Source organism: Coregonus clupeaformis, chromosome 37 (genome assembly GCF_020615455.1).
Source record: "Coregonus clupeaformis isolate EN_2021a chromosome 37, ASM2061545v1, whole genome shotgun sequence".
NCBI classification, from domain to species: domain Eukaryota; kingdom Metazoa; phylum Chordata; class Actinopteri; order Salmoniformes; family Salmonidae; genus Coregonus; species Coregonus clupeaformis.
The window spans coordinates 12,010,277-12,024,023 of record NC_059228.1 but is presented as its reverse complement, the minus strand read 5'-3'; the positions used below and the strand labels follow the sequence as shown (position 1 = coordinate 12,024,023).

At 41.0% G+C, this 13,747-nt stretch overlaps 2 protein-coding genes across 3 annotated transcripts; one reads left to right on the top strand and one right to left on the bottom strand.

Moving 5' to 3' along the window:
- Positions 1-6,315: 6,315 nt before the first annotated feature.
- LOC121553444 (male-enhanced antigen 1) lies at positions 6,316-8,591 on the bottom strand. Of its 2 annotated transcripts, none has more exons than XM_041866546.2 (4): positions 8,485-8,591; positions 7,202-7,521; positions 6,953-7,058; positions 6,316-6,759 (listed from the first exon to the last, which is right to left on the bottom strand). In XM_041866546.2, the coding sequence occupies exons 2-4, from the start codon at positions 7,487-7,489 to the stop codon at positions 6,596-6,598; spliced, it is 558 nt and encodes a 185-aa protein (XP_041722480.1). In that variant the 5' UTR covers positions 7,490-7,521; positions 8,485-8,591; the 3' UTR covers positions 6,316-6,595. The 2 variants fall into 2 exon arrangements, with proteins under 2 accessions (XP_041722480.1, XP_041722481.1); XM_041866547.2 differs by having other exon boundaries at positions 7,202-7,517; positions 8,485-8,579.
- Positions 8,592-8,721: 130 nt separating this feature from the next.
- On the top strand, positions 8,722-10,802 carry dnph1 (2'-deoxynucleoside 5'-phosphate N-hydrolase 1). The gene is made up of 4 exons (XM_041866548.2): positions 8,722-9,107; positions 9,334-9,405; positions 9,722-9,832; positions 10,555-10,802. Exons 1-4 carry the CDS (start codon positions 8,972-8,974, stop codon positions 10,698-10,700), a joined length of 465 nt encoding a protein of 154 aa, XP_041722482.1. The 5' UTR covers positions 8,722-8,971; the 3' UTR covers positions 10,701-10,802.
- Positions 10,803-13,747: the final 2,945 nt, after the last annotated feature.

Here is a 13,747-nt window from a genome sequence, read left to right as displayed (position 1 = left end):
GATATAGTAGGGAGTTGTAGTTTCCAACAGGCCAATATTCTACATAGTTTAGCGCGGAAAATGTGGTAATTAACTACAATGACCATAATTAATTGCGCGCCTACTTGTCCGGTCTGTGTGGGGCAGACATGGACATGGATAGGGATGGAATATACAGAAGAATGCACGATCGAGAGGGAAAGAGAGCAGTTGCTTCATGAGGTACCTGAAAATACATGATCTAAGTAATTGTTAGTTGGTATTCAGCAGTCATAAAAGTATGCCTTATTTACTTTGAAGAACTAGTTGGTATTCAGCAGTCATAAAAGTATGCCTTATTTACTTTGAAGAGCTACTTGGTATTCAGCAGTCATAAAAGTATGCCTTATTTACTTTGAAGAACTATTAAAATAGTGATTTTGTCAGACAGCATAGGCAGCAGCTCTATAGAGATGAGATGATGACTTGGAATGAAATAATAAAGTAATCAAATAAAACAAATGTAATATACACAACTGAAATATTTTATTAAAGTAATGTGAATAAATTATGGTTAATAAGTAATAAGGAGCACTGGGCAGTCATTACCATCATGGGACTTTTATTAATTGTTTTATTCTGTGTTATAGCATTCAAACAACTAGTGCTGAGAATTAGTGCTTTTTGAGGTCAGTTCGGTTCGATTATTAAAAAATAATCACAGTTTTCGATTTCAGTTTCGAGTATTTCTTTAAACATTAAATGCATTATGAAATAATGACATTGCAATGATTTTAGAGCTTTTTAATGGAAATTCCAAACATTCAATTGCCAAAACATTGAAAATATTCCATTGTCTCTGTCAAGTCCACATTGGGTAGACATCAATAGAAAATTGAAAATTACTATGAAATAATAAAATACTTCCGTTTTTATTTGATGACTTTATTATTTTTCATTCCTTAAAGTCATCATCTCATCTCTGCTCAGGCAGTAGCAGTCAGCCAGCCAGGCCATCTAACGTTATCTATGTGCACCCCATACTGTACTGTCTTTAGTCATCCTATCCAGCTAGCCTGCCTAAGTATGCTGTCTGGCAAAATATTTTTTTAACTAGTTCTTCAAAGTAGGTAAGACATACTTTCACTAACTGTCTCTGTCGCTCTCATGCGGTCTCGTCTCCCGAGTGGCGCAGTGGTCTAAGGCACTGCATCGCAGTGCTAGATGTGCCACTAGAGATCCTGGTTCGAATCCAGGCTCTGTCGTAGCCGGCCGCGACTGGGAGACAATTGGTCCAGGGTATGGGAGGGAATGGCCGGCAGGGATGTAGCTCAGTTGGTAGAGCATGGCGTTTGCAATCCCACGGGGGGCCAGTATGAAAAAATATTTTAAAAAATAATAATGTATGCACTCACTACCTGTAAGTCGCTCTGGATAAGAGCGTCTGCTAAATGACTTAAATGTAATGTAAATGTCTGTGTATCTAACCTAACGTAGCAGGCTTAAAGGTGTATCCGTAAAAGTGTATCTGTCCAGAGATCTGTATAATGAGGAGATGCTCATGTCGCCGCCCTAACAATGTCATTGTCCCAAAGGCGGGAAGGCAGGCGACAAGCTTAGGTCCAAAATAAGCCAATAGAATCGCATTGGGCTTATTTTGGACTGATTTTGGCGACAGTGAAACCTTTCGTTCCGCCTCTTCCTCTCTGATCCGTCTCTGTCCGAGCCGGGAAATGAACTAGGTTGAATATTTGCTTAAGGAAAACTACAACTCCCTTCATCCCAGCGTCCCACATAGTTCTTGACTTGATTTCTCTCGTGAATTATTTGATTTCCCACTAGAGAAACCGCACGTTGGGCTCACAAAAAAACGGTAATTGAACTGACGTCGGTCAATTAGTTGTTTAATAACCGGAGAAAAAAACAAAATGTCGGTTAATCGCTCAGCACAACAACCCACATAATGCACTGTGCATTTAATGTTTAAAAAAGTAATCGAAACCGAAATCGAAAACCATTATTATTTTTTAATAACCGAACCGACCTCAAAAAGCACTAATCGCTCAGCACTACAACTTAGGCAAGGCAATTAAATGAAGTGAGAGAGCACTAGGAATCAAGGTGGCTGACTTTATCTTAATTTAATTATTTACTGTATGTCAGTCTCTTCAATGACACTGTTTTGCTCACGTTTTAGTACTGTAGTTGTATCTTCATCACCTCTTTGCATCCTAAAATCATGGCCTTACAGCGTCTGTTGAATTACATTCCCTGTTGGTTAGTCATATGCTAATAACATGATTGTAACCCTGATGATTGGTTTATGTCAGAAGTCAATGAAAAAACGATCACTTACTGTAGTTCAGACCCAGCTGCTCACATTAATAAGTGTAGGATTGTGTTTTTGTTTTGGTCTGTTTTTGACAGCTTTTTGTAGTTCACAAAACTGATATGGCTTTTCATATGTTAATTCCTAGCCGGTCTACTGAAAAGCACTTAAAGATACAAAACCATGATATATTAGCAATTGTCCATACAAGAGAATGAGTTGACAAATGTCTCAACTTGTAATAGTTGTAATAGAACTCCCGTTGAAAATGTTTCTTGTATTTTTTATAATTAGAGGTGTAGATCAAAACGAATCATGTCACTGTGTCAAAAAGAAACCTTCAAAAATAATTCCATTAGATAGAATGTCAGGGTAATATTGTCCACAAGAGGTTTGTCTTTAGGAAAAGCAACCATAAGCGGGTGCAGAATGAGTCCATCCTTTTCTCCGTTTTCTTTAAGATAACCTTCTTGCTCTGTCTACAGACTCTTGACTGCCATGATTGTTATCCCAACTCATCCATTCCTTCCGTCAAATTCATGTTAATGTTTTTATTAATGTTTCTGGCCCAATGGCTAACGTCGCCTCTGCCTCTTTAATTATTCCTCTGTAGCCCTCTTCTTGCCTTTCTTTTTTTGTGGATTTATACTGGACAAAAATATAAACGCAAAATGCAACAATTTCAAAGATTTACTGAATTACAGTTCATATAAGGAAATCAGTCAATTGAAATAAATTCATTAGGCCCTAATCTATGGATTTCATATGACTGGGAATACAGATATGCATCTGTTGGTCACAGATACCTTAAAAAAAGGTTTTATTATTATAAAAAAGGTAGGGGCGTGGATCAGAAAACCAGTCAGTATCTGGTGTGACCACCATTTGCGTCATGCAGCGTGAGACATCTCCTTCCGATAGAGTTGATCAGGCTGTTGGTTGTGGACTGTGGAATGTTGTCCCACTCCTCTTCAAGGGCTGTGCGAAGTTGCTGGATATTGGCGGGAACTGGAAAACCCTGTCGTACACCTCGATCGAAAGCATCCCAAACATGCTCAATGGGTGACATGTCTGGTGAGTATGCAGGCCATGGAAGAACTGGGACATTTTCAGCTTCCAGGAATTGTGTACAAATCCTTGCGACATGGGTGGGGCTGTGCATAATCATGCTGTAACTTGAGGTGATGGCTGCAGATGAATGGCACGATAATGGGCCTCAGGATCTATTCACAGTATCTCTGCATTCAAATTGCCATCGATAAAATGCAATTGTGTTCATTGTCCATAGCTTATACCTGCCCATACCGTAACCCCACCGCCACCATGTGGCACTCTGTTCACAACGTCGACATCAGCAAACCGCTCACCTACACGACCACATACCCTTGGTCTGCGGTTGTGAGGCTGGTTGGACATACTGCCAAATTCTCTAAAATGACGTTGGAGGCAGTTTATGGTAGAGAAATGAACATTAAATTCTCTGGCAACAGCTCTGGTGAACATTCCTGCTGTCAGCATGCCGCCAATTGCACCCTACCTTAAAACTTGAGACATCTGTGGCATTGTTGTGTGACAAAACTGCACATTTTAGAGTGCCCTTTTATTGTCCCCAGCACAAGGTGAACCTGCGTAATGGTATTGCAGTTTAATCAGCTTCTTGATATGCCACACCTGTCAGGTGGATATATTATATTGGCAAAGGAGAAATGCTCACTAACAGAGATGTAGGCCTAAACAAATTTGTGGACAAAATTTGAGGTAAATCAGCTTTTTGTGTTAATGAAAAATGTCTGGGGTCTTTTATTTCAGCTCATGAAACATGGGACCAACACTTTACACGTTGCATTTTTATTCAGTGTATGTTTCTTGAAAAAGCTCCTCTGTTGAGTCGGCTTCATTGCAGAAAGGTAAGGGTTATTTCAGTTCAAGTGTAGGGAATCTCTACAAAATATCCTATTCCCTTTTCTCTTCCTCCAAACCGGCTTGATTCAATAGGTCTCTGGCCTAGATTGCGTTCTATTGTTTCTTTCAAGCACCTAAGCAATATTTTTTTGGTTTAAGAAAAAAACTCATGCACTTCAATTGTGTCGAATTGTGTATGGAAGTGCGCAAAACAATCCTCCTTAAAGTACTATCTACAGATGGAAAAAATATACTTGCTTCACTAATCAGGCACAATAATTATGTGGGGAAAAGGAAAGCCTGCGGTTACTGTTGCAAATATTTGTGTTACGGTATATTGTAACGTATATTGCTTAGGGTTGCACCCCCCTTACTCCTCCCTCTTTAGTTTCTTTCCACTTGCTGTACGATGTCATAATTTCTTTGTAAAGTCTCATCTATTGATTGAGCTTTCTGTAAATCACTCCAACCGTGGGGAATAACTCCTTCTATGGCTGCTGGGCAAAGTGACTCGTCATCTCACCCATGCTTAGTGAAAGGTTGGCTGCCAATGTTTCCTCCCCGAACATGACGTTAGAGCAATAATGTCAGAGTAGTCTTAATCCAAACTATCTGGAGCTGTTTATTATATAATCTGAATTTCTTTAAATGTAAATCCGTGTATCCTTACACGTAAAAATACTTATCTTGAGAAAGTACTGTGCTCAGTTATCACAGTAGCGATTACCTCTACACTAACCCTGGGTGGAACAAATCTAATCGGCTCAGATGGGATTTGCCAAATCTTGTCTGTTCCTAAAACCCATGCTCTAAATTGTATTTTTCTGGTGAGGTTTGAAAATGTTACCTGTGCATGAGACATTTATATTAATCTATTTAAACACAGTATATTATATGTCGCTATATAATTCAAAATGAGTTATTCCTAATAGAATGAATGTTACTGTTCTCTTACCTGACTGAACAAGGCACATGCATTCCTATTGACCATGCTTCCAAAAGGTAGCTGTTGAGACATTCCAGACTCGCTAAGAGGTAGCTTGTTACTGTACACTACATGCCATTGCTGGGTGTCGAGTGATGACATGGAACTGTGCTTAGTTTGTCCAGCAGCCACACAAACTGAAGAGGACATTTTGAAACAAAGGGTCTCATGCCTCCCCTCTGTCCAGTTCTGACACTAATCTTAAACTGCTTTCCAGGTCATATGTACATATGTTGTACTTTAATTAGTTAGAGCATTACATAGTATGAAAATCATATTTTGTACAGATCATGTATGTACAGAAAAGAAAGTCAAAAAATAAAGTGGACATGTTTGACATCCATTGAGTTTGGAAATATGTTGCCCTCACACACAAGTCAATATCCATCATCAATTGAACTACAGTAGCTTAGTGTTTCTAGGGTCCTGGGGACCCAAAGGGGTGCACATTTGTGTTTTTGCCCCAACACTACACACCTGATTCCATTAATCAGAAACGTTTGATAAGTGGAATCAGGTGTCTAGAGCCAGGGCAAAAACTAAAAATGTGCACCCCTTTGGGTCCCCAGGAAATTAACACTGAACTAGCTGATGAACCTCTGCAGATTTCATGTTACGAGACAGGGGACATTTTCATTGTTCATTTCTTATGGATGCCCATATATATGTAGATATATTATGCTCAACAAAGACTGACTAAATAGTATTGCAATATGGTAATCACCACCCAAAAATAAAAATCACATTAAAAACACAAAACAAAGGCGATCTGGTGTTGGAAAAGGTGGTTTGACTGTACACTGGAACGTTTCAGAAAGCTTAGGGCGGGGTATTTCTGTTCTCAAGGCCAATTGGCTTTACCTGTCATTACAATTTAGCCTCATTATACATAAAACTCCAATACACTGATTCAAGTTCTTCCTTCCAGAGCAGAAGCAGTAAGAGTTTGCATGACCTCGTTCACATTAAACTTTACAAATGACGAACACCAGGTTAAATGTTTACATTTTAGTCATTTTGCAGACGCTCTTATCCAGAGCGACTTACAGGAGCAATTAGGGTTAAGTGCCTTGCTCAAGAGCACATTGACAGATTTTTCACCTAGTTGGCTCGGGCGTTCGAACCAGCGACATTTCAGTTACTGGCCCAACGCTCTTAACTGCTAGGCTACCTGCCGCCCTCTAGGTTAGAAGTAGTGAGTACCCAGAGGCTCCTTTCAAACACATATTCAGGAGAGATATCCTAACCTAATAGGAATTGGACAGATGGGTTTTCACAATTTCTCTCAAATCTTAAGAATTGAGACACCTAGGACTCATGACCCGCTCAGAGGACCTTAGCTCAGACTCCCCTGGGGTAAGTGTGATGGTGAAATGCATGGCACAGTTAAAGACGGACTGTGAGAAGGAGGCAATTCAGTCTTATTTGCGCTCTAGCATCAGGCCTTCTGAGCTTTGGCGAGTCTGGAGCGTCTGCTGGACCATATCCTTCCACTGGTCGTCAGAGATCTCCTGAGCCCAGGTCGGGATAGCCAGAGAGGGCAGGGCCACTGCTGCCATGGTCCTCTTCACCAGCTCCACGTGGTCTTTAGGAGAGGAGTGGACATCAGCACAAAGTATTACATTGAGAGTGAGCATTACATGGAGACTTAATGATCATAAGTCATTCTGAGCAACACCATAAAGGAGTAGTAATAGTTATGGTCAGTCCTAAGGCTGTATGAGTATCCCCCGTATGTTCGGGTACTGTGGATGAACTAAGCAAGGCTGGATCCTCACCTTCATCCATGGGGATGGAGGCTGCGCTGCGCTGGGCAGCGGCGCCTTCTGGCTCCTCCTCATCACTGTCTAAAGGAGGGGGCTGGGGAAGATGTAAGCCCATTGACTGTGGAGAAATCAAATTCGTTTTATCAATGTCTCGACAAGCAATATGACAACTGACATTTTACAGACTTTTGTCCAAATGATAAACACATGACACTGAATGAAATACTGCACAGATCATATTCAGAATATAGGGTTAGATACCTCTATTCTCTCCTGGACTTCTTGCAGTTGCTCTGCTACTGGGGGCATATCCTCAGGCTGGTCCCCGGGTGCAGCATTTAGTCCATCAGGGTCCTGGTTTAGTGGTTGGTAATAGTAACCTCCATCATCCTCCTCCTCGTCTCCCACACCGCCCTCGTCCTCCTCCATGTCCTCTCCACTCCACTCCCCGCCCACTCCACCATCCGACGGCCGCTCCTGACCCAGCTCCTCCTCAGAGTTTGGTAAGATTCTCTCAGGACCCATCTCGAACGCTATCTCCACTTCCATTCACAGACGCCGGACTCAGGCACAAGCCCTGGCTGGGGGAGAGTGTGTTATTGAGGGGTTGAAATGGCATTTCAACACAGCAGTGATATACAGTACTTGTGGTCTGCCTGTGGCTTATAATTTTGCAATGGATGTTCATTATGGAACTAGGGACGTTTGGCTTGTATTAAAGTTTGTAACACCCAAGTCATAGACTGTTCTCTCTACTACCACACGGCGGTACCGATGCACCAAGTCTGGAACCAACAGGACCCTGAACGGTTTCTATCCCCAAGCCATAGTTAGTCCGAGTAGCTGTTTGGTTAACTATTTAACTATCTGCATTGACCCTTTTACTCGTCACATACGCTGCTGCTACTGTTTATCTATACTGTTGCCAGGTCACTTTATTCCTAGTTATATGTACATATCTAACTATTACCTCGTAACACGGCACATCGACTCGGTTCTGGTACCCCGTGTATATAGCCAAGTTGTCGGTACAAAATAACAAAGTTATCGTTACTCATTGTGTATTTATTATTTTCGTTATTACTTCTCTATTTTCTTTCTCTCTGCATTGTTGATTTGGCCCGTAAGTAACGTTAAGCATTTCACACTGTTAGTATACACCTGTGTTGTTTACTTAGAATGTGACGAATAAAATGTTATGATTTTCTAGCGAGGTAACGTTAGCTAGCTATATTGACTCGAATCGAATAATGCACGAACATGGACACATACTTATATATAGTTTAGATTAGTCTATCTCCATCTACCTGCTGTTCTCTAACAGCAAAATAAGACCGTTTTAGCTAGCCTGCAAGCAAACGACGATAGCTTTTTTACGTCACTTAGATAGCTAACGTTAGCAATTTAGCTAACCGACTAGCTAGCAAAGGATGTCGATACCGACTGCCCGATGAGGGACACACCCCATGCATGAGTTGATAGTATTATAAACCCTTTGAATATATACATCTGTGTGTGTAATAATAACATCTAATTTCACTAACCTTGAAAGTTAAATATATTTTTCTAAATGTTTTGGCCCACCAAGCTACTGTCGACGTTTCTGTATGTCAAGGAAACGGAAATCAAGGCGGATTTGACGTCATCACGTGGCATATACATGCTGGCGCCAAAAGGCGAGAGGACACGATGCATGCGCTTACTGCAGCAAATCACACACTTCGGGTCGTCACTAGTTACCATAGCCACAAAGTTATAAACCCCGCCCATTACTATAATGTATCTTCTTAAAATGGGATTTTAAAACGAACCCTGACTGTAGCCCAAACCGTAACCACATTGCTAACCTTGTGCCCTAACCTCAAATTAAGACAAAAAAGCAACAACAAAAAAAACTAATTTTTACGATATAAATTTGGTTGACTTTGTGGCTATGTTATCTAGTGGACACTGGATTTTTGAGGCATCATTTCACTCGCCTTAATCAAAACGTTTTCAGACGCCTATTAGTTAGCTAGCTAAAAGAAAGCTATGCATATTTACTTCTGTGGCAGTATTCGTGGAGGAAGACAGGATGTGGTTATTTATCAGAAAATTGTGCAGAAACTACAGAAATATGGAGAAGTTCTGACGGAGCACGTGAGTCACTGTGATCTGTCAGATAAAGGTGAGCCACATTCTTTAGCACAGACAGTACAGTGTCTGACAGATCTGTTCTTTATTTCCCTGTAAGAATTTGTACAGTTGGCTACCAGTCTGATCTCAACTTGCTTGTCGTTTGCTGGACTGTTAAGTTTGTAAAAACTCATTTCTTGCATTGTGACTAGAATGTGTGCTGTGGTGGTCATGAACTTGTCAACATTTGCTTGAACCTTGCACATTGACTGTCCTAGGCGAGGATGCTGTGCAGGATGGAGAAAAGTTTATCCATGACCGAGATATGGAATGGCTTGAGATGTCTGATGGTGAGGAAGAGTTGGGACGAGTTTGCCTAGGATGAAAATATTTAAATGTCTGTTGTCTTGTTTATTATATGTGCATCTACTCTGTCAGTATTAATTGAAAGAATAGTATTTATTTCAGAATAGCAAAGTTTGGCTCTATCATTCAGTTGCAAGTGTATAGTGCTACTCCTACAGTACTTACATATTAGCTCTTGTTCTTGCTAAAAAGTTACCCATTGCTGAAAGTTACTAATCTATACCCATGTTGCAAGACAAGTTAATAGTGTTTGCTACTACACATTGTTTCAAGCTAAACATTACTCTTCTCTTATGTCAGTGATAATAGCTGAAGTGACACAGCCCTCTCTTGGAGTTGGATATGAGCTGGGAAGGGCAATGGACATGCACAAGAAGATCCTCTGTCTTTTCCGGCCCTCCTCTGGAAAATGTAAGATTACAGTTTGACTTTGAGAAAAATTATCATAATAATAATTATCATAATACAACTTTTTTTTACCCCTTTTTCTCCACAATTTCGTGATATCCAATTGGTAGTTAGAGTCTTGTCCAATCGCTGCAACTCCCGTACGGAAGGGTGAGAGCCATGCGTCCTCCGAAACACGACCCCGCCAAGCTGCACTTCTTCTTGACACACCGCTCGCTTAACCCGGAAGCCAGCCGCACCAATGTGTCGGAGGAAACACCGTTCAGCTGGCGACCGAAGTCAGCGTGCATGCGCCCGCCACAAGGAGTCGCTGGAGCTCGATGGGACAAGGACATCCCGGCTGGCCAAACCCTCCCCTAACCTGGACGACGCTGGGCCAATTGTGCGCCGCCTCATGGGTCTCCCGGTCGCGGCCGGCTGCGACACAGCCTGGGATCGAACCCGGGTCTATAGTGACGCCTTAGACCGCTGCGCCACTCGGGAGGCCCGTGTAATTGAATTCTATAATAAATATCACAGCAAGCAGTAAACATTTAAACAATCACACATTTGAGACAGTCACAACTTGATGTTGATTTGATTACATTTACATTTACATTTGTCATTTAGCAGACACTCTTATCCAGAGCGACTTACAGTTAGTGAGTGCATACATTTTTCATACTATATTCCAGTCTTTTTAACCTACTGACCTTGTATGATATGGCTTCTCTACCCATGTCCAGCACTGTCTGCCATGATCAGAGGGGCAGTTGATGGGTCCCTGTTCCAGGTGCAAGATTACAAAGAGGAGGAGGTGGAGGGCATCCTGGAAGAATACTTCAACGGACTCGTCAAAGTCTGTACATCTAAGGTGCCTTCAAAAGTATAAGAAGATATATGGTTATGATTCCCGCTTTGCTGATCTACGAGTTTCTCAATTAAGGACCTATGTTTGTCAAAAATGGTTATGAATAAAAACAATTGTAAAGATTTTATAGATATGACGTGTTTTTAATACATTTTCTACATACACATTTCTTGTCTTTTTACTGATTTCATATCAGTTTGTTGAATACTTTTAAAGCTAAATCATAAGGTCACATCCATGGTGCATGCGCTATCTTGCTCATTGTACTTTTCTTCATGAGGTAATCAGTAGATGCAGGTACCTCAGTCCACTGGGTGTCACTGGCTCCCTTTAACCTCTACGGGATCGGTGTCCCATATACGGGACGGTTGAGCTAATGTGCGCTAATGTAATTAGCATGACTGTTGTAAGTAACAGCAAAATGTCTTATATGGGCAGAAAGCTTAAATTCTTGTTAATCTAACTGCACTGTCCAATTGACAGTAGCTTTTACAGTGAAAAGATACCATGCTATTGTTTGAGGCAAGTGCACAACAACAAAACTTATCACGACAACTGGTTTGATACATTCATCTCTGAAGGTAAATAATGTACTTACATTCAGTAATCTTGCTCTGATTTGTCATCCTAAGGGTCCCAGAGATAAAATGTAGCATAGTTTTGTTTGATAAAATCAATTTTTATATTGAAATGTAGGAACTGGGTTCTACAGTTTGAACACCTGCTGTCTCTGGCTCCACACCCACCCCGCCGGCCATCTAGATGTGTGAAAGTTAGTGTATAAGCTAATGATCCATCATGTATGACATTCCTGGGAGTGTGTAAACTTACATTTTGTATTACCATATCATTTTTGTATGTTCTCTATAGTTATGTACTTGAAAATGTATCAATTGACCAATTCGGCACATTTGGGCAGACTTGATACAAAATAGTCCAGTATTGCAATGCTTCGCTGGATCAATCTGAAACTTTGCACACACACTGCTGCCATCTAGTGACCAAAATCTAAATTGCGCTTAAACTGCAATATTATATTGTGGCCTTTCTCTTGCATTTCAAAGATGATTGAACAAAAATAATAATAGAAAATGCATGTTTTTTTGTTTGTATTACCTTTTACCAGATCTAATGTGTTATATTCTCCTACATTAATTTCACATTTCCACAAAATTCAAAGTGTTTCCTTTCAAATGGTATCAAGAATATGCATATCCTTGCTTCAGGTCCTGAGCTACAGGCAGTTAGATTTGGGTATGCCATTTTAGGCGAAAATGGAAAAAAAGGGTTAGATCCTTAAGAGGTTAAACACCAAGTAGGGATCTTTTCATATAAAAATGAATGATATCCTAAAATTGACAGATGGTTGACACATTGAGCTAGTGAGATATTTCTCACTGATGCAACAAGAACGTGTGCTCTTAGTACCAGAGCAGGTGAATGAGCTAAGTCAATCATAACACTTTCTCTCATACAGTATACAGTGGGGGAAAAAAGTATTTAGTCAGCCACCAATTGTGCAAGTTCTCCCACTTAAAAAGATGAGAGAGGCCTGTAATTTTCATCATAGGTACACGTCAACTATGACAGACAAAATGAGAAAAAAAAAAGTTTAATTTATTTATTTGCAAATTATGGTGGAAAATAAGTATTTGGTCAATAACAAAAGTTTCTCAATACTTTGTTATATACCCTTTGTTGGCAATGACACAGGTCAAACGTTTTCTGTAAGTCTTCACAAGGTTTTCACACACTGTTGCTGGTATTTTGGCCCATTCCTCCATGCAGATCTCCTCTAGAGCAGTGATGTTTTGGGGCTGTCGCTGGGCAACACAGACTTTCAACTCCCTCCAAAGATTTTCTATGGGGTTGAGATCTGGAGACTGGCTAGGCCACTCCAGGACCTTGAAATGCTTCTACGAAGCCACTCCTTTGTTGCCCGGGCGGTGTGTTTGGGATCATTGTCATGCTGAAAGACCCAGCCACGTTTCATCTTCAATGCCCTTGCTGATGGAAGGAGGTTTTCACTCAAAATCTCACGATACATGGCCCCATTCATTCTTTCCTTTACACGGATCAGTCGTCCTGGTCCCTATGCAGAAAAACAGCCCCAAAGCATGATGTTTCCACCCCCATGCTTCACAGTAGGTATGGTGTTCTTTGGATGCAACTCAGCATTCTTTGTCCTCCAAACACGACGAGTTGAGTTTTTACCAAAAAGTTATATTTTGGTTTCATCTGACCATATGACATTCTCCCAATCCTCTTCTGGATCATCCAAATGCACTCTAGCAAACTTCAGACGGGCCTGGACATGTACTGGCTTAAGCAGGACATGTACTGGCTTAAGCAGGGGGACACGTCTGGCACTGCAGGATTTGAGTCCCTGGCGGCGTAGTGTGTTACTGATGGTAGGCTTTGTTACTTTGGTCCCAGCTCTCTGCAGGTCATTCACTAGGTCCCCCCGTGTGGTTCTGGGATTTTTGCTCACCGTTCTTGTGATCATTTTGACCCCACAGGGTGAGATCTTGCGTGGAGCCCCAGATCGAGGGAGATTATCAGTGGTCTTGTATGTCTTCCATTTCCTAATAATTGCTCCCACAGTTGATTTCTTCAAACCAAGCTGCTTACCTATTGCAGATTCAGTCTTCCCAGCCTGGTGCAGGTCTACAATTTTGTTTCTGGTGTCCTTTGACAGCTCTTTGGTCTTGGCCATAGTGGAGTTTGGAGTGTGACTGTTTGAGGTTGTGGACAGGTGTCTTTTATACTGATAACAAGTTCAAACAGGTGCCATTAATACAGGTAACGAGTGGAGGACAGAGGAGCCTCTTAAAGAAGAAGTTACAGGTCTGTGAGAGCCAGAAATCTTGCTTGTTTGTAGGTGACCAAATACTTATTTTCCACCATAATTTGCTAATAAATTCATTAAAAATCCTACAATGTGATTTTCTGGATTTTCTTTTCTCAATTTGTCTGTCATAGTTGACGTGTACCTATGATGAAAATTACAGGCCTCTCTCATCTTTTTAAGTGGGAGAACTTGCACAATTGGTGGCTGACTAAATACT

What these genes read in the sequence shown, in the direction of transcription:
- dnph1 (XM_041866548.2), top strand. Translation starts at nt 8,972, where the DNA reads ATGCATATTTACTTCTGTGGCAGTATTCGTGGAGGAAGACAGGATGTG. An exon ending in ATGGCTTGAGATGTCTGATG is followed by an intron (nt 9,406 to 9,721) that starts GTGAGGAAGAGT and finishes CTCTTATGTCAG; the next exon opens with TGATAATAGCTGAAGTGACA. An exon ending in CCGGCCCTCCTCTGGAAAAT is followed by an intron (nt 9,833 to 10,554) that starts GTAAGATTACAG and finishes ACCCATGTCCAG; the next exon opens with CACTGTCTGCCATGATCAGA.
- LOC121553444 (XM_041866546.2), bottom strand. Translation starts at nt 7,489, where the DNA reads ATGGAAGTGGAGATAGCGTTCGAGATGGGTCCTGAGAGAATCTTACCA. An exon ending in AAGTCCAGGAGAGAATAGAG is followed by an intron (nt 7,059 to 7,201) that starts GTATCTAACCCT and finishes ATTTCTCCACAG; the next exon opens with TCAATGGGCTTACATCTTCC. An exon ending in CTCCATCCCCATGGATGAAG is followed by an intron (nt 6,760 to 6,952) that starts GTGAGGATCCAG and finishes CCTCTCCTAAAG; the next exon opens with ACCACGTGGAGCTGGTGAAG.